The sequence below is a fragment of the Pseudophryne corroboree genome, chromosome 3 (genome assembly GCF_028390025.1).
Source record: "Pseudophryne corroboree isolate aPseCor3 chromosome 3, aPseCor3.hap2, whole genome shotgun sequence".
Lineage (NCBI taxonomy): Eukaryota > Metazoa > Chordata > Amphibia > Anura > Myobatrachidae > Pseudophryne > Pseudophryne corroboree.
Genome location: NC_086446.1, coordinates 462,082,956 through 462,110,928, shown reverse-complemented (window position 1 = coordinate 462,110,928; position 27,973 = coordinate 462,082,956). Strand labels below are relative to the sequence as shown.

At 47.5% G+C, this 27,973-nt stretch overlaps 1 protein-coding gene across 7 annotated transcripts in view; it reads left to right on the top strand.

The window, feature by feature from the left end:
* RAB37 (RAB37, member RAS oncogene family) overlaps positions 1 to 27,973 on the top strand; it is a 286,286-nt gene that overhangs the window by 210,479 nt on the left and 47,834 nt on the right. For 6 of the 7 annotated variants that reach the window (XM_063960686.1, XM_063960692.1, XM_063960685.1 and 3 more), the window contains one exon: positions 7,082 to 7,902. The exons of the other annotated variant lie outside the window; for it this stretch is intronic. In XM_063960686.1, the coding sequence (XP_063816756.1) occupies positions 7,082 to 7,184 (103 nt within the window). In that variant the 3' untranslated portion in view covers positions 7,185 to 7,902. Of the gene's footprint in view, positions 1 to 7,081; positions 7,903 to 27,973 lie in introns of those variants that run through there. 7 annotated transcript variants of the gene reach the window in all.

Here is a 27,973-nt window from a genome sequence, read left to right as displayed (position 1 = left end):
AGGGAGACAGTTTTGGAAGCCATTCACAAGCTGTATTCCCAGCAGGTGATAATCAAGGTACCCCTCCTGCAACAGGGAACGGGGTATTATTCCACACTGTTGTGGTACCGAAGCCGGACGGCTCGGTGAGACCGATTCTAAATCTAAAATCTTTGAACACTTACATACAGAGGTTCAAATTCAAGATTGAGTCACTCAGAGCAGTGATTGCGAACCTGGAAGAAGGGGACTACATGATGTCTCGGGACATCAAGGATGCTTACCTTCATGTCCAAATTTACCCTTCTCACCAAGGGTACCTCAGGTTTATGGTACAGAACTGTCACTATCAGTTCAGACGCTGCCGTATGGATGGTCCACAGCACCCCGGGTCTTTACCAAGGTAATGGCCGAAATGATGATATTCCTTCGAAGGAAGGGAATTTTAGTTATCCCTTACTTGGACGATTCCCTGATAAGGGTAAGATCCAGGGAACAGTTGGAGGTCGGTGTAGCACTATCTCAGGTAGTGTTGCGGCAGCACGATTGGATTCTCAATATTCCAAAATCGCAGCTGGTTCCGACGACTCGTCTTCTGTTCCTAGGGATGATCCTGGACACAGTCCAGAAAAAGGTGTTTCTCCCGGAGGAGAAAGCCAGGGAGTTATCCGAGCTAGTCAGGAACCTCCTAAAACCGAGCCAAGTCTCAGTGCATCAATGCACAAGGGTTCTGGGTAAAATGGTGGCTTCCTACGAAGCAATCCCATTCGGCAGATTCCACGCAAGAACTTTCCAGTGGGACCTGCTGGACAAATGGTCCGGGTCGCATCTTCAGATGCATCAGCGGATAACCCTGTCACCAAGAACAAGGGTGTCCCTCCTGTGTTGGTTGCAGAGTGCTCATCTTCTAGAGGGCCGCAGATTCGGCATTCAGGACTGGGTCCTGGTGACCACGGATGCCAGCCTGCGAGGCTGGGGAGCAGTCACACAGGGAAGGAATTTCCAGGGCTTATGGTCAAGCCTGGAGACATCACTTCACATAAATATCCTGAAGCTAAGGGCCATTTACAATGCTCTAAGCTTAGCAAGACCTCTGCTTCAAGGTCAGCCGGAGTTGATCCAGTCGGACAACATCACGGCAGTCACCCACGTAAACAGACAAGGTGGCACAAGAAGCAGGAGGGCAATGGCAGAATTCCGGGAGTGGACAACTGGGAAGCAGACTTGCTCAGCAGACACGACCTCCACCCGGGAGAGTGGGGACTTCACCCAGAAGTCTTCCACATGATTATAAACCGTTGGGAAAAACTCGACAGGTATTGCGCCAGGTCAAGGGACCCTCAGGCAATAGCTGTAGACGCTCTGGTAACACCGTGGGTGTACCAGTCAGTGTATGTGTTCCCTCATCTGCCTCTCATACCCAAGGTACTGAGATTGATAAGATGGAGAGGAGTAAGCACTATATTCATGGCTCCGGATTGGCCAAGAAGGACTTGGTAACTGGAACTTCAAGAGATGCTCACGGAGGATCCGTGGCCTCTACCTCTAAGAAGGGACCTGCTCCAGCAAGGACCCTGTCTGTTCCAAGACTTACCGCGGCTGCGTTTGACGGCATGGCGGTTGAACGCCGGATCCTGAAGGAAAAAAGGTATTCCGGATGAAGTCATCCCTATCCTGATCAAAGCCAGGAAGGATGTAACCGCAAAACATTATCACCGCATTTGGCGAAAATATGTTGCGTGGTGCGAGGCCAGTAAGGCCCGACGGAGGAAAAATTGGGGTCCATTAAGGTTCAAATTTCGGCCCTGTCAATTTTCTTCCAAAAAGAACTAGCTTCAGTCCCTGAAGTTCAGACGTTGTAAAAGGGGTTCTGCATATACAGCCTCTTTTTGTGCCTCCAGTGGCACCTTGGGATCTCAATGTAGTTTTTGGGTTCCAAAAGTCACATTGGTTTGAACCACTTAAATCTGTGGAGTTAAAATATCTCACATGGAAAGTGGTCATGCTGTTGGCCCTGGCCTGGGCCAGGCGCGTGTCAGAATTGGCGGCTTTATCCTGTAAAAGCCCTTATCTGATTTTCCATTCGGACAGGGCGGATTTGAGGACTCGTCCTCAGTTTCTCCCTAAGGTGGTTTCAGCGTTTCACCTGAACCAACCTATTGTGGTGCCTGCGGCTACTAGGGACTTGGAGGACTCCAAGTTGCTAGACGTTGTCAGGGCCCTGAAAATATATGTTTCCAGGACGGCTGGAGTCAGAAAATCTGACTCGCTGTTTATCCTGTATGCACCCAACAAGCTGGGTGCTCCTGCTTCTAAGCAGACTATTGCTCGTTGGATTTGTAGTACAATTCAGCTTGCACAATCTGTGGCAGGCCTGCCACAGCCAAAAATCTGTAAATGCCCACTCCACAAGGAAGATGGGCTCATCTTGGGCGGCTGCCCGAGGGGTCTCGGCTTTACAACTTTGCCGAGCAGCTACTTGGTCAGGAGCAAATACGTTTGTAAGATTCTACAAAATTGATACCCTGGCTAAGGAGGACCTGGAGTTCTCTCATTTGGTGCTGCAGAGTCATCCGCACTCTCCCGCCCGTTTGGGAGCTTTGGTATAATCCCCATGGTCCTTACGGAGTCCCCAGCATCCACTTAGGACGTTAGAGAAAATAAGAATTTACTTACCGATAATTCTATTTCTCGTAGTCCGTAGTGGATGCTGGGCGCCCATCCCAAGTGCGGATTGTCTGCAATACTGGTACATAGTTATTGTTACTAAAAAAATCGGGTTATTGCTGTAGTGAGCCATCTTTTCTAGAGGCTCCTCTGTTATCATGCTGTTAACTGGGTTTAGATCACGAGTTGTACGGTGTGATTGGTGTGGCTGGTATGAGTCTTACCCGGGATTCAAAATCCTTCCTTATTGTGTACGCTCGTCCGGGCACAGTATCCTAACTGAGGCTTGGAGGAGGGTCATGGGGGGAGGAGCCAGTGCACACCAGGTAGTTCTAAAGCTTTACTTTTGTGCCCAGTCTCCTGCGGAGCCGCTATTCCCCATGGTCCTTACGGAGTCCCCAGCATCCACTATGGACTACGAGAAATAGAATTATCGGTAAGTAAATTCTTATTTTTTACCCCATGTTCCCTCACAGCCAAAGAAAGCACCGTATTATCAGGTACAGTCCTTTCGGCCCCAGAAAGGCAAGCGGGTTAAAGGCGCGTCCTTTCTGCCCAGAGGCAGAGGTAGAGGAAAAAAGCTGCAGCATACGGCCAGTTCCCAGGAACAAAAGCCCTCCCCCGCTTCCTCTAAGTCCACCGCATGACGCTGGGGCTCCACAGGCGGAGCCAGGTACTTCAGCGACCAGTGGGCTCGCTCACGGGTGGATCCCTGGATTCTACAAGTAGTATCTCAGGGGTACAAGCTGGAATTAGAGACGTCTCCCCCTCGCCGTTTCCTCAAATCTGCCTTGCCAACAGCTCCCCCGGACAGGGAGGCAGTGCTGGAGGCAATTCACAAGCTGTATTCGCAGCAGGTGATAGTCAAGGTACCCCTCCTTCAACAAGGAAGGGGTTACTATTCCACAATGTTTGTGGTACCGAAACCGGACGGTTCGGTGAGACCCATTTTAAATTTTAAATCCTTAAACACCTATATAAAAAGGTTCAAGTTCAAGATGGAATCACTCAAGGCGGTTATTTCAAGCCTGGAGGAAGGGGATTACATGGTATCACTGGACATCAAGGATGCTTACCTACATGTCCCCATTTACCTTCCTCACCAGGAGTACCTCAGATTTGTGGTACAGGACTGCCATTACCAATTCCAGACGTTGCCGTTTGGTCTGTCCACGGCACCGAGGGTATTTACCAAGGTAATGGCCGAAATGATGATACTCCTTCGAAAAAAGGGAGTTTTAATTATCCCATACTTGGACGATCTCCTTATAAAGGCGAGGTCCAGGGAGCAGTTGTTGGTCGGGGTAGCACTATCTCGGGAGGTGCTACAACAGCACGGTTGGATTCTGAATATTCCAAAGTCACAGCTGGTTCCTACGACACGTCTACTGTTTCTGGGGATGGTTCTGGACACAGACCAGAAAAGGGTGTTTCTCCCGGAGGAGAAAGCCAAGGAGTTGTCGTCTCTAGTCAGAGATCTCCTGAAACCAAAACAGGTCTCGGTGCATCACTGCACGCGAGTCCTGGGAAAAATGGTAGCTTCCTACGAAGCAATTCCATTCGGCAGGTTCCATGCAAGAATCTTTCAGTGGGATCTGTTGGACAAGTGGTCCGGATCCCATCTTCAGATGCATCGGCTGATAACCCTGTCTCCAAGGACCAGGGTGTCTCTGCTGTGGGGGCTGCAGAGTGCTCATCTTCTGGAGGGCCGCAGATTCGGCATACAGGACTGGGTCCTGGTGACCACGGATGCCAGCCTTCGAGGCTGGGAGGCAGTCACACAGGGAAGAAACTTCCAAGGGCTATGGTCAAGCCAGGAGATTTCCCTACACATAAATATTCTGGAACTAAGGGCCATCTACAATGCCCTAAGTCAGGCAAGACCCCTGCTTCAAAACCAGCCGGTACTGATCCAGTCAGACAACATCACGGCGGTCGCCCATGTAAACCGACAGGGCGGCACGAGAAGCAGGACGGCGATGGCAGAAGCCACAAGGATTCTCCGATGGGCGGAAAATCACGTGTTAGCACTGTCAGCAGTGTTCATTCCGGGAGTGGACAACTGGGAAGCAGACTTCCTCTGCAGGCACGACCTCCACCCGGGAGAGTGGGGACTTCATCCAGAAGTCTTTCAGCTGATTGTAAATCGCTGGAAACGGCCACAGGTGGACATGATGGCGTCCCGCCTCAACAAAAAGCTAGAAAGATATTGCGCCAGGTCGAGAGACCCTCAGGCAATAGCTGTGGACGCTCTAGTGACACCGTGGGTGTACCAGTCGGTTTATGTGTTCCCTCCTCTTCCTCTCATACCCAAGGTACTGAGGATAATAAGGCGAAGAGGAGTAAGAACTATACTCATTGTTCCGGATTGGCCAAGAAGAGCTTGGTACCCAGAACTTCAAGAAATGATCTCAGAGGACCCATGGCCTCTGACGCTCAGACAGGACCTGCTGCAGCAGGAGCCCTGTCTGTTCCAAGACTTACTGCGGCTGCGTTTGACGGCATGGTGGTTGAACGCCGGATCCTGAAGGAAAAGGGCATTCCGGAGGAAGTCATCCCTACGCTGATTAAAGCTAGGAAAGAAGTGACCGCAAACCATTATCACCGCATATGGCGAAAATATGTTGCGTGGTGTGAGGCCAGGAAGGCCCCAACGGAGGAATGTCAGCTGGGCCGTTTTCTGCACTTCCTACAGTCAGGGGTGACTATGGGCCTAAAATTGGGTTCCATTAAGGTCCAGATTTCGGCTCTATCGATTTTCTTCCAGAAAGAACTGGCTTCACTACCTGAAGTTCAGACATTTGTTAAGGGAGTGCTGCATATTCAGCCCCCTTTTGTGCCCCCAGTGGCACCTTGGGATCTCAACGTGGTGTTGAATTTCCTAAAGTCACATTGGTTTGAACCACTTAAGACCGTGGATTTAAAATATCTCACGTGGAAAGTGGTCATGCTGTTGGCCTTGGCTTCGGCCAGGCGTGTGTCAGAATTGGCGGCTTTATCATGTAAAAGCCCTTATCTGATTTTCCATATGGATAGGGCGGAATTGAGGACTCGTCCCCAATTTCTCCCAAAGGTGGTTTCAGCTTTTCATTTGAACCAGCCTATTGTGGTGCCTGCGGCTACTCGTGACTTGGAGGATTCCAAGTTGCTGGACGTAGTCCGGGCCCTAAAAATCTATGTTTCCAGGACAGCTGGAGTCAGAAAGACTGACTCGCTATTTATCCTGCATGCACCCAACAAGTTGGGTGCGCCTGCTTCAAAGCAGACTATTGCTCGCTGGATCTGTAGCACGATTCAACTTGCACATTCTGCGGCTGGACTGCCGCATCCTAAATCTGTAAAAGCCCATTCCACGAGGAAGGTGGGCTCTTCTTGGGCGGCTGCCCGAGGGGTCTCGGCTTTACAACTTTGCCGAGCAGCTACTTGGTCGGGGTCAAACACATTTGCTAAATTCTACAAGTTTGATACCCTGGCTGAGGAGGACCTAGAGTTCGCTCATTCGGTGCTGCAGAGTCATCCGCACTCTCCCGCCCGTTTGGGAGCTTTGATATAATCCCCATGGTCCTTACGGAGTTCCCAGCATCCACTTAGGACGTTAGAGAAAATAAGATTTTACTCACCGGTATATCTATTTCTCGTAGTCCGTAGTGGATGCTGGGAGCCCGTCCCAAGTGCGGACTTTCTGCAATACATGTATATAGTTATTGCTTAACTATAGGGTTATTGTTATGAGCCATCTGTTGAATGAGGCTCAGTTGTTGTTCATACTGTTAACTGGGTATAGTATCAAGAGTTATACGGTGTGATTGGTGTGGCTGGTATGAGTCTTACCCGGGATTCCAAATCCTTTCCTTATTGTGTCAGCTCTTCCGGGCACAGTATCCTAACTGAGGTCTGGAGGAGGGTCATAGAGGGAGGAGCCAGTGCACACCAGGTAGTCCTAAAGCTTTCTTTAGTTGTGCCCAGTCTCCTGCGGAGCCGCTATTCCCCATGGTCCTTACGGAGTTCCCAGCATCCACTACGGACTACGAGAAATAGATTTACCGGTGAGTAAAATCTTATTATACTGTATATTTATCAAGGGAACTAGACCATGCACTCTCTAATGGTTAGCAACATTCCCTCTGGAGGCTGGCCGCACCCCTAAACATGGGCCCATACCACTGCATAGAATAGACCAGTAATGTATTGCCGTAAACAAGCTTCAAGCATCTTTCTTTGGTGGTCTCAATGTAGAACCGACTAAAACAGGAATCCAGTATAAATGTATACATACGGAATCTAATAATCCTTGCAAAAGCAAGATCCCATTGGTGTCACCATGTTATTGTGGTGTGTTAAGTACCAGGGAATGCTTATTGTTGAATACTTATATAAATGCATAATCTGTTTTGCCACCATTTTGGGTTTTGTGCAATTTGTGTCTACTACACAGGGAGCTGAAGCAGAGGTCAAGCCATCAGGATGAACCAAAATTTCAGATCCATCAGTACATTGAATCTCAGAAGAAGAAAAGCAGCTGCTGTGGATTCCTTTGATCATGTAGTGGGCTTTAACCCCAGCTGAAGTAAATCTTGTTCTCTGGATCCAGAAATGACTGTAGACTTGTGGAAACAATTTGAGCCATGAAACTGCCAAACTCAGGATTGGAGGATGTCCATAGCCCCTCTTAGATGGCTTTATTCGGACCCTTGAGTACCTTGTTGCTTTTTTATTTCTTCCAATTATAAGTAGTGCTCATAAAAACTGTTACATCTGCTCTGTTGTGGGATCTACCTACAGAGCGATTTATGTAGATAGAAAGCTGTCCCTTCACCATCAGAAAAAAGTGCCAAAAAGATTTACATGAACAAGACATCCACAAGAGCATTTTATATCCCTATTAATATATGGTACACCACAATGCCATTTTCTCTCATTCTTTTCCTGTTTTATATTGTACCGTATGTTTCAAAGCGGAGATTTGTTTACATTTGTAGCTATAGAGTAATGTATTGGTTTTACTGTAACTAGTGTCTCATATCAGTGCCAGGGGGAAACCCAGCTCACCTAGCTTTGGTGTGAGACACTAATAACAGATTTATCTAAAAATGAGGATATAGTGTGTGCTTATTGTTTGTTACCTTAAATGCAATATATTCAAGTTGAAAGAATATAAAATACTTTGTTGATGTTATTATATTTGTGTCCGTTTGCTACTTATGCATAGGCAGAACAGGACATTTGGCTAGGTAATAAAAAAATAAATATACCTCTCTCCTTGGTCCTATACCCTCACAGGTCAGTAAAACTTTGTCTCCTGTCCTTATCCCAACCTTAACTAAAATGTGTAATCTCTCTCTCTCTCTCTCTCTCTCTACTGGTATCTTTCCCTCTCTGGTTAAACATGCAGTGATTACTCCCATTCTAAAAAAAACACAACTCAGACCCAAACACACTCTCTAACTACCGTCCCATTTCTGAGCTACCTGGTCCCTCCAAGCTACTTGAGAGACTTGCCTACTCTCGCCTTACACACTTTCTTAACTCCCACAATTTATTGGACCCATTTCAATCAGGCTTTCGTGCCCAACACTCCACAGAGACGGCACTGACCAAAGTAGTGAACGATCTAGTCACTGCTAGATCAAAAGGCCATTACACACTACTTATTCTTCTAGATCTCTCTGCTGCTTTTGACACTGTTGACCACTCTCTTCTCATACAAACACTACAATCCCTAGGTCTTCAGGACACAGCCCTTACTTGGTTCTCATCCTACCTATCTAATCGCTCTTTCACTTCTCTGATTCTACCTCCTCTTCTCTACCTTTGTCAGTTGGAGTACCGCAAGGCTCAGTCTTAGGTCCTCTGCTGTTCTCAATCTATACCTCCTCTCTTGGTAAACTAATCAGCTCCTTCGGATTTCAGTATAATTTGTATGCTGATGATACTCAAATATACCTATCCTCCCCAGATTTATCACCATCTGTATTGGCTCCTGTCACTGGATGCCTGTCTGCCATTTCATCTTGGATGTCATCTCGCCACCTCAAACTCAACATTTCCAAAACAGAATCAATTATTTTCCCACCAGCCAAGAGTAGTTACCAACCTGATATCTCCATAACTGTTGACAATGCAACTATCCACCCTACCCCAAGCTCGCTGCCTAGGTGTCACCCTTGACTCTGAACTGTCCTTTGTTCCACACATTCAATCTGTCTCTAAATCATGTTACATGCACCTGAAAAACATATCCAAAATACGCCCTTATCTTACTCAAGACACTGCAACAACTCTAATCCATGCACTCATCATCTTCCGCATTGATTATTGTCAGTGTCTCCTTACTGGTCTTCCCAAACATAGGCTCTCACCACTACAATCCATTTTAAATGCAGCTGCGAGGCTAATCTTCCTCGCCAGACATTCTTCGTCTGCTGATCCGCTCTGTTAGTCCCTCCATTGGTTACCGGTATTCTACCGTGTTAAATCTAAAATACTTTTACTTACATACAAGGCTATTAACCAAACTGCACCATCATACATCTCCTCACTCATCTCAAAATATCTCCCTACCATACCTCTCCGCTCTGCACAAGATCTGTGTCTCTCATCCACATGTGTTACCTGTTCCCACTCAAAAATTACAGGACTTTACCCGGACTTCACCCAATCTGTGGAATGCCCTCCCACGCACAATAAGACTCTCCTCTAGTCTCCAAATCTTTAAACGTTCCCTGAAAACTCATCTCTTCAAACAAGCCTACCAAATTCCAGACCCACCCACATAACCTTCAATGCTTCCCTATCCAGTTACATCTTCTCTGTACAGTCCACATAACCTCACATTTTGTCTTCCAACATTGCTGGGTGATCATATCATACAACCCATTAAGAACCTAGCAATCTGGTGGACCATTATGTAACAGGTAGCATCTTTCCTTGTGTATCAATGCCTATTTCCCTATAGATTGTAAGCTTGCGAGCAGGGCCTTCCTACCTCTGTTTGTCTGTCTTTGCCCAGTTTTGTTCTATAACTGTTGTTCTAATTGTAAAGCACAACGGAATATGCTGCGCTATATAAGAAACTGCTAATAAATAATAAATAAATAAAAGGACCAACAATATTACAATGTATGCAGAACATAAAGACTGATCACATAAAGATACTGTAATCCCAGTCAGACAAGAAAGTCGATGTCTGAGCACTCCTATAAGACAGTGTTCCTTTATTCATTAATTTCCATTAATTCCTTCTAATAAAGAAACCTTCTTATTCATCTAAAACAATTTCAATAAAAAGTAGGGATTTGGGTTTCGCTGCACACAGTAGATTGGACGTGGCCCCCTGTTTGAGTTACCTGGCTAGAGCTAGAAAAAGCGTGGATATTTGCCTGGAATCAGGAGAGCTGACACCGGGCTGGAACTGGTGTTACGGGAACCGAGTTGGAATCCGTGTTATGGGAACTGAGCTGGAACTGGTATTGCGGCGACCAGGCTGGAACCGTTATTGCGGCGACCAGGCTGGAACCGGTATTGCGGCGACCAGGCTGGAACCGGTATTGCGGCGACCAGGCTGGAACGGGTACTGTGGTGACTGGGCTGGAACGGGTACTGCGGTGACTGGGCTGGAACCGGTATTCACTAGCGATGGTGGGGAGTCTGGAATCTGATGTCTTGACAACAAAGCTCAGACACAGAACTGTGTCTGAGCAAGATATTATACTCTGTGCTAGGCTGCAATTGCCTGTGCGGTCATGTGAGTAAAAGGGCAGCCACTACTGGCAGATGGAGATCAGCTGACTGCTATCCAGTACGGCGGCGCCCAGTTGACCAGAAGCGACGGAGAAGTCATTTTCCCCAGGACCATGACGCCAACCCGCCAGGTCAGGAACCGAAAGCCTGCCAACTGGGAGCCCCGCCAGGACAGAGGCCGCCAGTAAGCATTAACATAGCGGGACCTGACGGTAACGTACCAGTTTTGTGGCATGAAATCACAATGGGGAAGGAACCTGGACACAATGTCTTGTAGGTACTGTGCCCAGGCCAAAAACTCATCATGCTTATTGAAACCAAAGGGCTCTGTTATCAGCTTTTATCCATGGTGCTTTCTTCTGCAAAATCGTTATGCTTGTCACCACCTCTCTGCAGAAGGTTCACATGGTCTATGCCAAAACCCAAACCTCCACCATGGTCTTCAGAGCATAGGGTTATTCTTTATTTTTACATTCACAATTGCTTTGTAATGCTTCTCCATCCTGATAATCAAACTTCAAAGTTTTACTGACATTTATATATTTCTTTGACTACACAATAATATGAACTGTATACTTGATGTCATTGTTGATTGACTGGATAACAAGAACCACAATAATCAAAACCTCCTTAACGTAATGTCTCTCGGGACTACCGATTAGACTACTTCACTTCTCACCTTTGTCGGCTGGATGAATAGTAAGAGCCTTTTTACATGATTAAGAAATAGGAAGGGTGTTATTTATCCAGTAGACAAATGTGGACGTGCAGTATTCCTGATTCATCTAGTCCATTATGTTGAGGAAGTGATCCAGTAACCTCTTTGAATTATTATTATTATTAACCTATATGTATCTAGCGCCACATATGGTCCGCAGCACCATACAGTACATGATATAACAGTACAATACAGTGAGCAAATAGTACTACAACTCTCAATACAGAAACTGATAGCCCATGAAGGAGAGCCCATGAAGGAGGTGCAGTTGTAGTTGGTGAGCAAGAGTTATAGGTAATGATAACCGGAGAGAAGATGGCCCTTCTCATTCGAGCTTACAATCTAGAGGGAAGGAGACAGACAGTTGACACGTGGGGGTGAGCCAGAGTAAGGGCAGGAATGGAAGAGACGGAGGATGAAAAAGGTGAGGGTTATATAGATGGTTAAATGGCACATGAGAAATTTAGATTTTGGGAGTGTGATGTTGTTACTAGGGCAGGGGGGGGAAAAAGGTTATTGTCCATCCATAGAGGGCGTATATATGGAGATGTGGTAGATTTAGGGAACAGTGGAGTTGGAGAGGGAGTTGTATGTAACTGGGAGGGGTTTACAGAGTATTCTGTAGGTGAAGGGGAGCCAGTGTAAGGCTTGGCAGAGAGGGTAGACAGAAGTGACAAAATATGTGTTATGGTAAGAACTTACCGTTGATAACGGTATTTCTCCTAAGTCCACAGGATAACAATGGGATATGATGAAGCGACATCGGATTTGCACCAATCGGTCAAAGCTTTCCGGCCTCCCAGCATGCAACGGGCCCGTCCATATATCCCCGCCCATTGGCTCAAGCAAATCAGTTGTATTCCAAAGCTCAAGGCAGGAGCATCATAGATAGCCATAATCAGGTGATAAGAACACACATGCACACCCTTCCATACAAGAAGGAAGAAGTTAGTGAGTAAAAGTTTTCTCAAATCAGGGGCATCAGGGTGGGATCCCTGTGGACTTAGGAGAAATACCGTTATCAACGGTAAGTTCTTACCATAACGTATATTTCTCCGGCAGGATCCACAGGTTATCCACAGAATAACAATGGGATTTCCCAAAGCAATTTAGTGGTGGGGACGATCCTGATTGGACAGGAGAAACCTTCGCCCGAATTCAGCGTCATGAGAGGCAAAGGTATCCATGACATGATGTCTAATGAATGTGTTAATGGAAGACCATGTGGCTGCCTTACATATCTGTTCTACTGAAGCACCAAGTTGTGCTGCCCACGATGGTCCTACCTTACGAGTAGAGTGAGCAGAGACATTAGCCGGAACAGGGAGATCAGCTGAGAATATGCTTCTGAAATCGTCATCCGAAGCCATCTTGCCAGTGTCTGCTTATCAGCAGGCTATCCTCTCTTGTGAAATCCGTAGAGCATGAAGAGAGAATCTGTCTTTCTGATGGCACTGGTACGATCCACGTAGATCCTTAATGCATGGACCACGTCCAGCGATGCATCTCCCGCAGAAAGGCCCGGTACCTGGAAATCCGGGACTACAATTTCTTCATTAAGGTGGAATTTAGACACCCTCATAGGAAGATACCCTGATCTAGTTCTTAGAACTGCTTTATCTGGATAAAAAAATCAGAAATGGGGAACGACATAATAAAGCCCCTAAATCTGATACTCTTCTAGCTGACACCATAGCCAGTAGAAAGAGAACTTTAGCTGTCAACCATTTAAGATCCACTTTATTAAGTGGTACAAATGGGGCAACTTGAAGGGCTTTGAGGACTAGACTTAAGTCCCAAGGCACTATAGGAGGAACAAAAGGAGGTTGAATGCGCAGCATTCCCTGGAAAAAAGTACGCACATCCTGTAAGTTGGCAATTTTCTTTTGGAACCATACAGTCAATGCCGGCACTTGCACTCTCAAGGAATCCACCTTCAAACCTTTATCCATTCCTGCCTGAAAGAATGCGAAGACCCTGGAAACTCTGAAAGACTTAGGGTCCATTTTCCGTTCACTGCACCAATGAATGCATAGGTTTGCCATATTCGGTGATAAATGTGAGCCGGGAAGGTTTCCTTGCTCTGAGCATAGTTTGAATTACCTGTTGTGAGAATCCTCTTGACTTCAGGATAGAGGTTTCAAGAGCCACGCCGTCGAAGACAGTCAATGCAGATGTCTGTGATAACAAGGAGCTTGCATCAGTAGATCTGGACGTTGAGGGAGCAGAAGTGGAGCATCCATCGACATTCTCTGCAGATCTGTGTACCAATGCCTTCTGGGCCAGGCTGGAGCTATTAGTATGACGGCACCTTTCCCTTGCTTTATCTTTCTCTCCACTCTTGGTAATAGGGTGATTGGAGGAAACACATAAGCCAGATGAAAGTCCCATCTCACCGACAGGGCATCCACAAAGATTGCTCTGGGATCCTTTGTTCTTGACCCAGCACTTTGTTGTTCAGATGGGACGCCATGAGATCTGTCTCTGGCAACCCCCACTTGTCTACTAAAGTCTGGAAGACTTCTGGATGTAGAGCCCATCGCTTGCCCGAATGGTATGTTGACTGAGAAAGTCCGCTTCCCAGTTTAGGACTCCCGGAACGAATACTGCGGACAAGGCTGGAAGATGAAGTTCTGCCCACTTTAGTATGTGATTTACCTCCATCGCTTTTCGGCTGCGAGTTCCTCCCTGATGGTTGAGGTACGCTACTGCCATCGCATTGTCCAAGCGGATCTGGACCGTTTTTCCCTGAAACACCACTTTCCTGACACTGCATCGCAGCCCTGGAGACTGGCATCTGTCGTCAGAATTTCCCAATCTGATATCCAAAAGGGTCTCCCCTTGTCTAGATGGGATGTCTGTAGCCACCAGGCTAATGACCTTCTTACTTCTATCGTAGTCTGTGTTTTTATCGTCTGATGCAACCCATCCCATTTGGCAAGAATCAGATGCTGCAGAGGCCTCGAGTGGAATTGTGCATACTCCACCATGTCGAATGTTGACACCATCAAACCCATCACACGCCTTGCTGCATGTATGGATACATTTTGACTGTGTAGCAAGCAGGGCCAGCAACAGAAATCTCGGGGCCCCGTACAGTGTTATCTGTGGGGCCCCATCTAATTTTATATATATATATATATATATATATATATATATATATATCCACACACAGAGGCTCCAGCAGGGGCTATGCTGCAGACAAGACCAGCACTCCATTCATAGCATAAAGTTATTTAATGTCATCCAAGACACGACTAGTGCAAAGTCAGCATATGGCATATTGGAATATTCTCACAAATAACGTCCATGCTGGGGACATGTGTCCAACCCAGCTGTGGCTCCCTCAGTCTGTCTGTCCCCAATGACTACATGCTGCATTCCCAGCTCCCCTACCCTATGCCAAAGCAATATATACCCTCACCAATCCACTCTTACCCCGGGGAGAGATTCACCTGCGCTGCACTTTCCACTATCCAGAACCGCACACCACACAGCAGGTACCATGCGGCCCTCACACCCCACCAGAAGAGGCCAGCACAGGGCACAGGAATCCTGCCCAGCGGAGCTGCTGCCATGTCCCATAACTGCTTGCAACAGATAGGGACCCAGAATAGCAGGTGCACACTTGTGCCGCATAATGACTGTGTGTAAGAGGCTCCTGTCGCTCTGAGGCTCCATTGTAGAGAGCACACCCCCTTTTTCATTTTGTACTTTTGTACTGAGCCCGCAGGGAGCCCTGGCACTCTCCACATGGCCAACTGTCTCAGTCCTATACAGCGCAGACTTGCTACCCCCGCCCTCCTGTTTACTCTGAGGCTGCGCCCACACCACCTACAGCTCTCTGCCCTATTTGGACAAGACGGCTCACATCCCTGACGGTCACTAAGTGGCATATCCTTGGGGCCCCTCTGACCCTTGGGGCCCGGTACGGTTGTCCCCTTTGACCCCCCCTGTCGCCGGCCCTGGTAGCAAGTCCTGAATCCTTGACTGAACCTTGGATATCTTGTTCAGAGGTAACATTACTCTCTGAAGACTTGAATCCAGTATAGCCCCCAAGTGAGTCATCCGCTGTGACGGAACCAGAGATGATTTTGCCCAATTTATGAGCCACCTGTGCTTCTGCAGGCACGTTATTTTCTGTTGCAGATGACATAGGAGTAATTCCTGCGACTGTGCCCGGATTAAAAGATCGTCAAGGTATGGAGAAATTCTTATCCCCTGCTGTCGGAGATAAACTGCCATTACCACCATAATCTTGGAAAACACTCTGTGGGCTATGGCTAACCCAAAAGGTGGGGCCTGGAAATGAAAATGCTTTTGGAGGATAGTGAACCTGAGATAGCACTGATGGGACAGTGCTATAGGAATATGTAGGTAAGCATCCTGTATATCCAAGGATACCATATAATCCCCTGGCTCCATGGCTAAAATGATGGAACGTAAAGTCTCCATGTGAAACCGAGGTACCCAAATGTATTTGTTTAGCACTTTGAGATTGAGAATGCACCAAAATGACCCATTTGGCTTCTGAACTAAAAACGTGGCGTATAAACCCTGTCCTCATTTTGCAGGAGGAACTGGAATGACTACTCCTGATTTGAAGCAATTTCTGAACTGCCTCATGCAAAGCCCTGGCCTTCATCTCTACCCGAAGCGGGCTGGTACAAAAAATCTTTGAGGAGGGTACTTCTTGAGGGCAAAAGCATAACCTAGAGATACCGCTTCCTGCACCCAGGAATCTGTTGTAGACTGCTGCCAGATCTGTGCAAACTGAAGAAGTCAGCCTCCCACCATGGGGTCCCCCAGGTGGAGGTCCGCACCATCAGGCTGATGACTTATCTGTTTTATCAACCAGTCCTCTGGTAGCCCAATGCTTTTTAGTCTTACCAGACTTGTTGTATTGGGACTGTCTACTACCACTTTTACTTTTAGTTTTTCCTTGAGACCGAAAGGCTGGAAATTTAGGTTTGAAGTTGTATGTGGAAGGAAACTTGACCTTCTTGGCGTCTGCTTCTGACTCCAAAATATCTGTCAATTCTTTACCAAAAAGAATATCTCCAGAAAAGGGTAAAGATTTCAAATCCTTCTTAGAGTCTGAATCTGCTTTCCACGTACGTAGCCAAACTGCTCTGCGAGCAGCTATTCTTGAAGCTGATGCCCTGGAAGCAATAGTACCCATATCCAACGCTGCTTCTTCCAAGAACATTGCAGCCTATTTTATATGTGCTATATGGGATTTTTGCTCTCTAGACGCTATTGAAAAATCTACCTCCAATGCATCAGCCCAGACTGCCACTGCCTTTGCCATCCAAGCTGAAGCCATGGCTGGACTTATAACTGCTTCAGACAGGGAAAAAATGTTTTTTAGAAAACCATCCACTCTCCTATCTGTGACATCATTTAATGTTGTTGAAGGCAAAGGTAATGTAGATTTTCGCACTAATGGAATCACATGCGTATCTACTTTAGGAGCCACTTCCCTTTTTAAACAATCCACAGCTGGAAGAGTATAATTGGAATTCCATTTCTTAGGAATTCTAAACTTCTTATTAGGCATAGCCCAAACCTCTTCCATGATTTCCGTCAGCTGATCTGACCCTGGAAACTCTTAACTGTTTTGGACGTTTAAACACAGGTGCCTTGGTTTTTAACACAGGCTCTGCTGAATCCTCTAAGGATAGAATGGATTTCATTGCTTTAATTAACTCCACTATATCCATTGAGCTGAGACCTTGCTCCTCTTCGTATGCTGAAGTAGAATTAATTGAGCTTTCATCCTCCGATGAATCCTCATCTGAACCATGTGTAGACTGTGAGGATGAAGATTTACTTACCACCGGCGTATCAGCCTGTTTCTTTTGAGAGGCTGCTGCTGGGAGTGATACACCACAACAGGGAAAGCTGCATATAAGGGTTAATCGTGTAACCTATCCCCGGTACAGGAGTTGGAGGAATTATCCGTTCAGCTATACTGGATAAAGTCTGTGCAAACATAGCCCAAGTTGGATCTCCATGTACCTGAAACTGTCTTGTATTTTTCAAGAACCCCTGGTAAAAGTTAAAACAATTTGCACACAAACAATCCTGAACCAGATCCTGAGAGGATAACACAGCTTTGCAAGACAAACATGATATGAGTGTTGGTGTTGCTGTGAGTGTATCTTCCTCATCCTTGCCTATCTTAGACATGATGAATAATCAACACTTCCACAGTGTACTACAAAATTTGTGACTGCAATAACTTTTTAAGCTTTTTTAAAGTGACATACAATCCGACCCTACCCATGCACCAGCATTGAGGATCGGAATAAAACTGACAGAACATAGTAAAGTCAGCAATCACACTAGCAGTCAGTCACATGTTATACATCAGTATAATAAGCAGTATGAGCTACATTTCAAGTATGTAGGAGAACATATTACTGAATCATGTTTAAACAGATCTACAGTATTCAGACGCATTGCAAAAGAAACAACATTAAATGTATACAGACTCATATGCAATAGGCACTTATCTAACTATTCATACTCCAAAAGGTAGATAGAGTGGGATACAGGGAGACTCACCTCGCTTTCCAGGACCGATCAATACGTTAGCATACGCTGAGTGGATCCAGATGCTTCTAGTGTAAACTGCCTCTCCATGAACCTATAGGGAACACAGACGCACCAGTCACACAGCCGCCTATGCTGCGACTGGGTCCCCTTCGTGTACAGCGTCTGAGATGGAAGCGGGAAACAGTTCATGGCGGGAGACTCTGAGGAAACTGGTCATGAACCAGGGGGAGGGGCGACCAGGAGAGCGTCTCCCACTGCTGACATCAACCCTAGGGATCGCGGCCTCATACTATTCCTGGAGCCTATGATCCCTAAGGCCTAGCGCTGGTGCCCCCGAGGTGGTAGCCGCGTCAGCGACTGTTTGGTAGTCTCCTTCCAAAACAGTGCGGCTGTGTCCGTATACCCCTTCTAAGCGGAACCGATGCCTTACCTTCTCCCCGTGCTCCGGCCACAGCTTGGTAACATCTGCTGGACCTGCTAGTATATCCGACACAGACGCCCGCCGAAACAGCACTGTACTCGTGGGTAAGCATTGCCGCGCCCCGGTGGAGTGTTGTTGGAGCGACTCTTTCTAAGGCACGTATAAGACGCTGTTTAGAAAGATTGCTCAGAATAAAAATGGTAAGACTATAAAAATAAAATGAGAAAGCTTAGGGTTGCTAAAACCAGCAGCCCTCTGACCATGGTCCGGCTCCTGCCGCACCAAACAAAAAATTGATTTGCCTAAGCCAGGAGGCGTGGATATATGGACGTGCCCATTCCACGTTGGGAGGCCGGAAATCTTTGACCGACTGGTGCAAATCCGCTGTCGCTTCATCATATCCCATTGTTATCCTGTGGATAACCTGTGGACCCTGCCGGAGAAAGAGGAAGAAAGGTGTGGATTAAGGGATCGACAGTCAATAGGTCAACACCCAATGGTCGACAGTGCTTACAGTCTAAAGGTACAAAAAGTTGACGTGACAATGGTCAATATGCAAATGGTCAACATAAGTTTTCGGGGCCAAATCTTGTATATTTTATGTTATGTGACCACCATCACTACAAACATGTACCCTCACGGGCTTGCTTAGCACGCCACATTTCAGGCAAGGCTATTATTCCCAATAGATGCCCACATGGATAGTAAAGCAAGCAAATGTTGGGAAAACATGAGAAAATCCACACAAAAAACATGTCGACCATTTGTGTGTTGACAATTGTCATGTCAACCTTTTGGTGCTGTAAACCTTTCATCTGCTGTCCTAATGTATGTCGACGTATTGACTGTCGACCAATACATTGTAGAGCTTTCATCTTGATACCAGGAAAAAAAGTCTAGCTGAGTGAGGGGACAATAGTTTTTTTTGGCATACTGACCGAGAAAGGGTATGGATCAAGCAATGTTGCAGAGCTGCAAGTGACTGTATTGGGCAAGATATTGAATGTAAGGGGGAAAAGGAGAAGTCAGGGACGACGCCCAGACAGCGGAGTTCGGGCACAGGAGAGAGAGGGCGTTATTTGACTAACTTGGTGCTATACTATTAGCCCCGATGCCAGCGCAATAGGTGTAGTTTGCCACACAACGAAAAATTACCATTGCTAATAAGATACCCCCCATTGTGATGGTTTTAACAGTGATAGAGAGGTCAGGAGATTCCAGATGACGGGAAGACAATGAGCTCCGTTTTGGCCATGTTGAGTTGGAGAAAGCGTGAGGACATCCATTCTGTAAGGAGGTATATCTTTTGCATAGTGAATGCATTTGTGCCAGAATATCCAACATACTGTGTGTGGTATAATGACCCAAATGTATTAAGCCTTAAAAAGTGAAAAAATGGAAAGTGATAAAGTACCAACAGATCAGCTCCTGTTGTTTTTCAAACACAGCCTGTGACATGGCAGTTAGGAAGCTGATTGGCTGGTCATTTATCACTCTCCATTTTATCACTTTTTCTCTGACGTCCTAGTGGATGCTGGGGACTCCGTAAGGACCATGGGGAATAGCGGCTCCGCAGGAGACTGGGCACATCTAAAGAAAGCTTTAGGATCACCTGGTGTGCACTGGCTCCTCTCCCTATGACCCTCCTCCAAGCCTCAGTTAGATTTCTGTGCCCGACGAGAAGGGTGCACACTAGGGGCTCTCCTGAGCTCTTTGTGAAAGTTTTAGTTTAGGTTTATATTTTCAGTGAGACCTGCTGGCAACAGGCTCACTGCATCGAGGGACTAAGGGGAGAAGAAGCGAACTCACCTGCGTGCAGAGTGGATTGGGCTTCTTAGGCTACTGGACATTAGCTCCAGAGGGACGATCACAGGTTCAGCCTGGATGGGTCACCGGAGCCGCGCCGCCGTCCCCCTTACAGAGCCAGAAGAGCGAAGAGGTCCGGAAAAATCGGCGGCAGAAGACGATCCTGTCTTCAGATAAGGTAGCGCACAGCACCGCAGCTGTGCGCCATTGCTCTCAGCACACTTCACACTCCGGTCACTGAGGGTGCAGGGCGCTGGGGGGGGGCAGCGCCCTGAGACGCAATAAATCGATAAAAAAACTTATATGGCTAAAATAAATGCATCACATACAACTCCTGGGCTATATGGATGCATTTAACCCCTGCCAAAACATACAGAAAAAGGATGATAAGGACGCCGAGAAAGGGGCGGAGCCTATCTCCTCAGCACACTGGCGCCATTTTCCCTCACAGCTCAGTTGGAGGGAAGCTCCCTGGCTCTCCCCTGCAGTCACTACACTACAGAAAGGGGTTAAAAAAGAGAGGGGGGCACAAATTAGGCGCAGTATATAACAATACAGCAGCTATAAAGGGAAAAACACTTATATAAGGTTATCCCTGTATATATATATATATATATATATATATATATATATAGCGCTCTGGTGTGTGCTGGCAAACTCTCCCTCTGTCTCCCCAAAGGGCTAGTGGGGTCCTGTCCTCTATCAGAGCATTCCCTGTGTGTGTGCTGTGTGTCGGTACGTTGGTGTCGACATGTATGAGGAGAAAAATGATGAGGAGACGGAGTAGAGTGTCTGAAATAGTGTTGTCACCCCCTAGGGGGTCGACACCTGAGTGGATGTACTGTTGAAATTGCGTGACAGTGTCAGCTTTGTATAAAAGACAGTGGTTGACATGAGACAGCCGGCTACTCAGCTTGTGCATGTCCAGACGTCTCATACAGGGGCCCTAAAGCGCCCGTTACCTCAGATACAGACGCCGACAAGGGTACTGACTCCTGTGTCGACGGTGAAGAGACAACCGTGATTTCCAATAGGGCCACACATTGCATGATTGAGGCAATGGAAAAAGTTTACACTTTTCTGATAATATGAATACCACCAAAAAAAAGGGGTATTATGTTTGGTGAGGAAAAACTTCCTGTAGTTTTCCTGAATCTGAGAAATAAAATGAGGTGTGTGATGATGCGTGGGTTTCCCCCCGATAACAATTGATAATTTCTAAAAAGTTATTGGCAGTATACCTTTTCCCGCCAGAGGTTAGGGTGCGTTGGGAAACACCCCCTAGGGTGGATAAAGCGCTCACACGCTTGTAAAAACAAGGGCTCTACCCTCTCCTGAGATGGCCGCCCTTAAGGATCCTGCTGATAGAAAGCAGGAGCGTATCCTAAAATGTATTTACACACATACTGGTGTTATACTGCGACCAGCAATCGCCTCAGCCTGGATGTGCAGTGCTGGGTTGGCGTGGTCGGATTCCCTGACTGGAAATATGATATCCTAGATAAGGACAGTATATTATTGCCTATAGAGCAATTAAAAGATGCATTTCTATATATGCATGATGCACAGCGGAATATTTGCCGACTGGCATCAAGTATAAGTGCGTTGTCCAATTATTCCAGTAAAGTGGTCAGGTGATGCGGATTCCAAACGGCATTTGGAAGTATTGCCTTAAAAGAGGGGATGTACCCCAGGTCGCCTCTCAAAATAAGACGCCGTATTATCAGGCGCAGTCCTGGTTGGCAAGCGGACAAAAGGGTTCCTCTTTTCTGCTCGTGACAGAGGGAGAGGAAAATGGCTGCAGAGATCAGCCAGTTCCAAGGAACAGAAACCCTTTTCCGCCTCTGCCAAGCCCTCAGTATGACGCTAGGGCTTTACAAGTTCAGGCACGGTGGGGTCCCGTTCTCAATGAATTTCAGTGCGCAGTGGGCTCACTCGCAAGTAGACCCCTGGATCCTTCAGATAATATTTCAGGGGTACAAATTGGAATTCGAGACGTATTCCCCTCGCCGTTTCCAAAAGTCTGTTTTACCGACGTCTCCCGCTGACAGGGAGGCAGTTTTGGAAGCCATTCACAAGCTGTATTCCCAGCAGGTGATAATCAAGGTACCCCTCCTGCAACAGGGAACGGGGTATTATTCCACACTATTGTGGTACCGAAGCCAGACGGCTCGGTGAGACCGATTTTAAAATCTAAAATCTTTGAACACTTGCATACAGAGGTTCAAATTCAAAATTGAGTCACTCAGAGCAGTGATTGCAAACCTGGAAGAAGGGGACTACATGATGTCTCGGGACATCAAGGATGCTTACCTTCATGTCAAAATTTTCCCTTCTCACCAAGGGTATTTCAGGTTATGGTACAGAACTGTATCAGTTCGGACGCTGCCGTAGGGATGGTCCACGGCACCCCGGGTCTTTACTGAAGTAATGACCGAAATGATGATATTCCTTCGAAGGAAGGGAATTTTAGTTATCCTTTACTTGGACGATTCCCTGATAAGGGTAAGATCCAGGGAACAGTTGGAGATCGGTGTAGCACTATATCAGGTAGTGTTGCGGCAGCACGATTGGATTTTCAATATTCCAAAATCGCAGCTGATTCCGACGACTTGTCTTCTGTTCCTAGGGATGATTCTGGACATAGTCCAGAAAGAAGGTGCTTCTCCCGGAGGAGAAAGCCAGGGAGTTATCCGAGCTAGTCAGGAACCTCCTAAAACCGAACCAAGTCTCAGTGCATCAATGCACAAGGGTTCTGGGTAAAAATGGTGGCTTCCTACGAAGCAATCCCATTCGGCAGATTCCACGCACAGTGGAACCTTCTGGACAAATGGTCCGGGTCGCATCTTCAGATGCTTCAGCGGATAACCCTGTCACCAGGGACAAGGGTATCCCTCCTGTGGTGGTTGCAGAGTGCTCATCTTCTAGAGGGCCGCAGATTCGGCATTCGGGACTGGGTCCTGGTGGCCACGGATGCCAGCCTGCGAGGCTGGGGAGCAGTCACACAGGGAAGGAATTTCCAGGGCTTATGGTCAAGCCTGGAGACATCTCTTCATATAAACATTCTGGAACTAAGGGCCATTTACAATGCCCTAAGTCAAGCGAAACCCCTGCTTCAGGGTCAGGCGGTATTGATCCAATCGGACAACATCACGTCAGTCGCCCACGTAAACAGACAGGGCGGCACGAGAAGCAGGAGGGCAATGGCAGAAGCTGCAAGGATTTTAGCTGGGCGGAAAATCATGTGATAGCACTGTCAGCAGTGTTCATTCCGGGAGTGGACAACTGGGAAGCAGACTTCCTCAGCAGACACGACCTTCACCCGGGAGAGTGGGGACTTCACCCAGAAGTCTTCCACCTGATTGTAAACCGTTGGGAAAAACAAAAGGTGGACATAATGGCGTCCCGTCTAAACAAAAAACTAGACAGATATTGCGCCAGGTCAAGGGACCCTCAGGCAATAACGGTGGACGCTCTGGTAACACCGTGGGTGTACCAGTCAGTGTATGTGTTCCCTCCTCTGCCCCTCATACCAAAAGTACTTAAGAAGGAGAGGAGTAAGAACTATACTCGTGGTTCCGGATTGGCCAAGAAGGACTTGGTATCCGGAACTTCAATAGATGCTCACGGACGAACCGTGGCCTCTACCTCTAAGAAAGGACCTGCTCCAGCAAGGGCCTTGTCTGTTCCAAGACTTACCGCGGCTGCGTTTGACGGCATGGCGGTTGAATGCCGGATCCTGAAGATCCCTACCCTGGTCAAGGCCAGGAAAGACGTAACCGCAAAACATTATCACCGCATTTGGCGAAAATATGTTGCGTGGGGTGAGGCCAAGAAGGCCCCTACAGAGGAATTTCAACTGGGTCGTTTCCTCCATTTCCTGCAAACAGGACTGTCTATGGGCCTAAAATTAGGGTCCATTAAGGTTCAAATTTCGGCCCTGTCGATTTTCTTCCAAAAAGAACTGGCTTCAGTGCCTGAAGTTCAGACATTTGTAAAAGGGGTGCTGCATATACAGTCTCCTTTTGTGCCTCCAGTGGCACCTTGGGGATCTCAATGTTGTGTTGAGTTTCCTAAAGTCACATTGGTTTGAACCACTCACCACTGTATACTTAAAATATCTCACATGGAAGTGACGAGTTAGCCCTGGTTTCAGCCAGGCGTGTGTCAGAATTGGCGGCTTTATCATATAAAAGCCCTTACTTAATATTTCATTCTGAAAGGGCAGAATTGAGGACTCGTCCTCAAATTTTCTACCTAAGGTGGTTTCTGCATTTCACATGAACCAACCTATTGTGGTGCCTGTGGCTACTAAGGACTTGGAGGATTCCAAGTTGCTTGACGTGGTCAGGACCCTGAAAATACATGTTTCCAGGACGGCTGGAGTCAGAAAATCTGACTCGCTGTTTATCCTGTATGCACCCAACAAACTGGGTGCTCCTGCTTCTAAGCAGACGATTGCTCGTTGGATTTGTAGTACAATTCAGCTTGCACATTCTGTGGCAGGCCTGCCACAGCCAAAAATCTTAAAATGCCCACTCCACAAGGAAGGTGGGCTCATCTTGGGCAGCTGCCCGAGGGGTCTCGGCTTTACAACTTTGCCGAGCAGTTACTTGGTCAGGAGCAAATACGTTTGTAAAATTCTACAAATTTGATACCCTGGCTAAAGAGGACCTGGAGTTCTCTCATTCGGTGCTGCAGAGTCATCCGCACTCTCCCGCCCGTTTGGGAGCTTTGGTATAATCCCCATGGTCCTTACGGAGTCCCCAGCATCCACTAGGACGTCAGAGAAAATAAGAATTTACTTACCGATAATTCTATTTCTCGTAGTCCGTAGTGGATGCTGGGCGCCCATCCCAAGTGCGGATTGTCTGCAATACTGGTACATAATTATTGTTACCAAAAAATTCGGGTTATTGTTGTAGTGAGCCATCTTTTCTAGAGGCTCCTCTATTATCATGCTGTTAACTGGGTTCAGATCACAAGTTGTACAGTGTGATTGGTGTGGCTGGTATGAGTCTTACCCGGGATTCAAAATCCTTCCTTATTGTGTACGCTCGTCCGGGCACAGTATCCTAACTGAGGCTTGGAGGAGGGTCATAGGGGGAGGAGCCAGTGCACACCAGGTGATCCTAAAGCTTTCTTTAGATGTGCCCAGTCTCCTGCGGAGCCGCTATTCCCCATGGTCCTTACGGAGTCCCCAGCATCCACTACGGACTACGAGAAATAGAATTATCGGTAAGTAAATTCTTATTTTCTCTTATGTCCTAGAGGATGCTGGGGTCCATATTAGCACCATGGGGTATAGACGGGTCCACCAGGAGCCATTGGCACTTTAAGAGTTTGAGTGTGTGGGCTGGCTCCTACCTCTATGCCCCTCCTACCAGACTCAGTTTAGAAAATGTGCCCGGAGGAGCCGGTCACAGCTAGGGGAGCTCTACAGATCTTCTTTAGTAAAGTTTATTTTAGAGTTTTTTATTTTACAGGGAGGCTGCTGGCAACAGCCTCCCTGCATCGAGTGACTGAGGGGGGGGAGCAGTGTCCGCCTGAGTCTGAGCCACTGTCTCCGCTGACTGGACACTGAGCTCCAGAGGGGATGGATCGCTCCCCGCCGCAGAGAAACTCTCACCCCAGCAGCATGCCGCCACCCCCTTACAGAGCTAAAGTGTGGCGAGTGAGTCATCGGCTCCCTAACAAGCAGGGAGCCGATGTGAAGATGGCTACAGGGTAGGAGCGCAGTACTAACTGCGCTCCAGGGGCTCAGCGGTACTTGGTGCGGTGCTGTGAGGGGCGCCCTGAGCCGGCGCCTTAACCCTACACTGACCTGTAAGCCTGTCGGGGTCCGCGGATCTCAGCCAGCACAAAATCCTCAGGCCAGTATAATCTTGGAGAGCGGGAAGACAGCGCCATTAAGGGGGCCGAGTTTCTCCTCAGAGCGGACTCGGCAGCGTTCAGCGACATTTTCCTGCCTACAGACACGCTGCCAGTGGAAGAGCAGTCCCTCCAGAGCACCTCCAGCTATCTGTACGGTACCAGGGGGTTGTAGAAGGTAGGGAAGGCTGTGTAGAGACCGTGTCACCTATTAAGGGACACAGTCAACGCTGGTTAAGGGTCTCCCTATACCTATATAGCGCTGTGTGTGGGTTGGCTCCAATCTCTGTGTCTCTCTGCCATTCTTGGGGGGGAAACTCTGTCTGCCCTGTACCCTGTGTGTATGTGGGGTGTACAAGCAAACCTGTCTAGAGACTCTATCTCATATGCTGAAGAGGATTTCTCTTCTCAGGAATATCCCATCCCATGTAATCAGGATTGCACTGTTGGGGGGCTATTTCTCAGCTTTCTGAAAGGGTTGCAATGACTGAGCATGCAACTCAGGTATTGCAATCCTCTATGGCAGTATGGTCCGATACTGCTCCCTCGGGGCCCCCTGCGGTACATTCTCACAAACGTGCTCTTGCCCAAATTATGCAGGATGACACAGATATCGATTCTGACACAGCAGACGGTGATGGAGATGTGTTGAGGGGGACGACATCATTGCTAAGGGGGTGCAGTTGATGATTGAGGCCATGCGGGATGTGTTACATATTTCTGACACTCCTCCTGAGCAGGTTGAGGAGTCCTTTTTCACAGACAGTAAGAAGGCCCCTCTCACCTTCCCGGCGTCTAAGGAATTAAATGCTATATTTGAAAAAGCCTGGGAAAATCCGGAGAAAAAATTCCAGATCCCTAAAAGAGTTCTGGTTGCTTTTCCTTTCCCGGACGACGATAGAAAAAAATGGGAGTCCCCGCCTATAGTTGACGCCTCTGTCTCCAGGCTGTCAAAACAGGTTGTCTTACCAGTCCCGGGATCTACCGCGTTGAAAGACCCGGCAGATTGCAAAGTGGATGCTACGTTCAAATCCATATACACGGCTACAGGGGCTATACTGCGGCCTACTATTGCATGTGCATGGATTTCTAAAGCTATAGCAAAGTGGTCAATTACTCTGCATGAGGACTTGATTACGATGGATAAAGGTGACGTTGATTTATTTTTACGTAACATACAGGATTCTGCAGGGTTCCTGGTAGAATCCGTGAAGGATCTGGGTTCCATGGCTGCAGGGATCTCCTCCGTGTCCGTCTCGGCTCGCAGGGGTCTCTGGCTGCGCCAATGGTCTGCGGACGCGGAATCCAGGAAAAGTGTGGAGAGCCTACCCTATCCAGGTCAGGCTCTGTTTGGGGAGGTGCTGGATGCGTGGATTGCCACGGCTACAGCGGGTAAGTCTCCTTTTCTCCCCTCAGCTGCATCGGCTACGAAGAAGCCTTTTACTCCCAACACATCACAGTCCTTTCGTCCTGCTAGGCCTAGAAAGAACAAGCCCTCTCACACCTTCTTTAGAGGTGGTCGTTCCAAATCCTAAAAGCCTGCTCCTGCAGGTTCCCAGGAACAGAAGCCTGCTTCTGGTACCTCAAAGTCCTCAGCATGATGGTGGATTGCACAGCCTGGAGGTAGGTCAGGTGGGATCAAGACTCCGGCATTTCAGCTATGTCTGGGTGTCGTCTGACCTGGACCCCTGGATACAGGATATTGTGTCCCGGGGGTACAGGCTAGAGTTTCAAACTCTCCCACCTCACTGTTTCTTCAAATCAGGCTTGCCGACAGACAGAGCTATTCTACTGGACGCTATCCGAAAATTGATAGTGTCCGAGGTCATTGTGCCAGTTCCACCTAATCAGTTGAACAAAGGTTACTATTGATAAAGTCAATATTTACCTTTTAACATAAGCTATTTACTAATACCATGTAGCCGTAATGGCCGCTAAACCACGTGCACGTGCTACGCACTTTGTATGCTATTTGCGTACAAAGACCTCGCACGTGGTACGCAAGTTACGTACACACGCTACGCTGGGTGTACGGAATACACACAGCGAGCGCACACACAGACAATAACCTTTTTAAACCTTTAAACTGAATATGCTTACACTGTAAACCTTAGCATTGAGGTACTGTAATGATATAACACTGATAAACCTTTGTATTTAAGCCAGCTGTTTGAGCGATTGAGATGCTCAGAAACCCTTAGTAATAACTA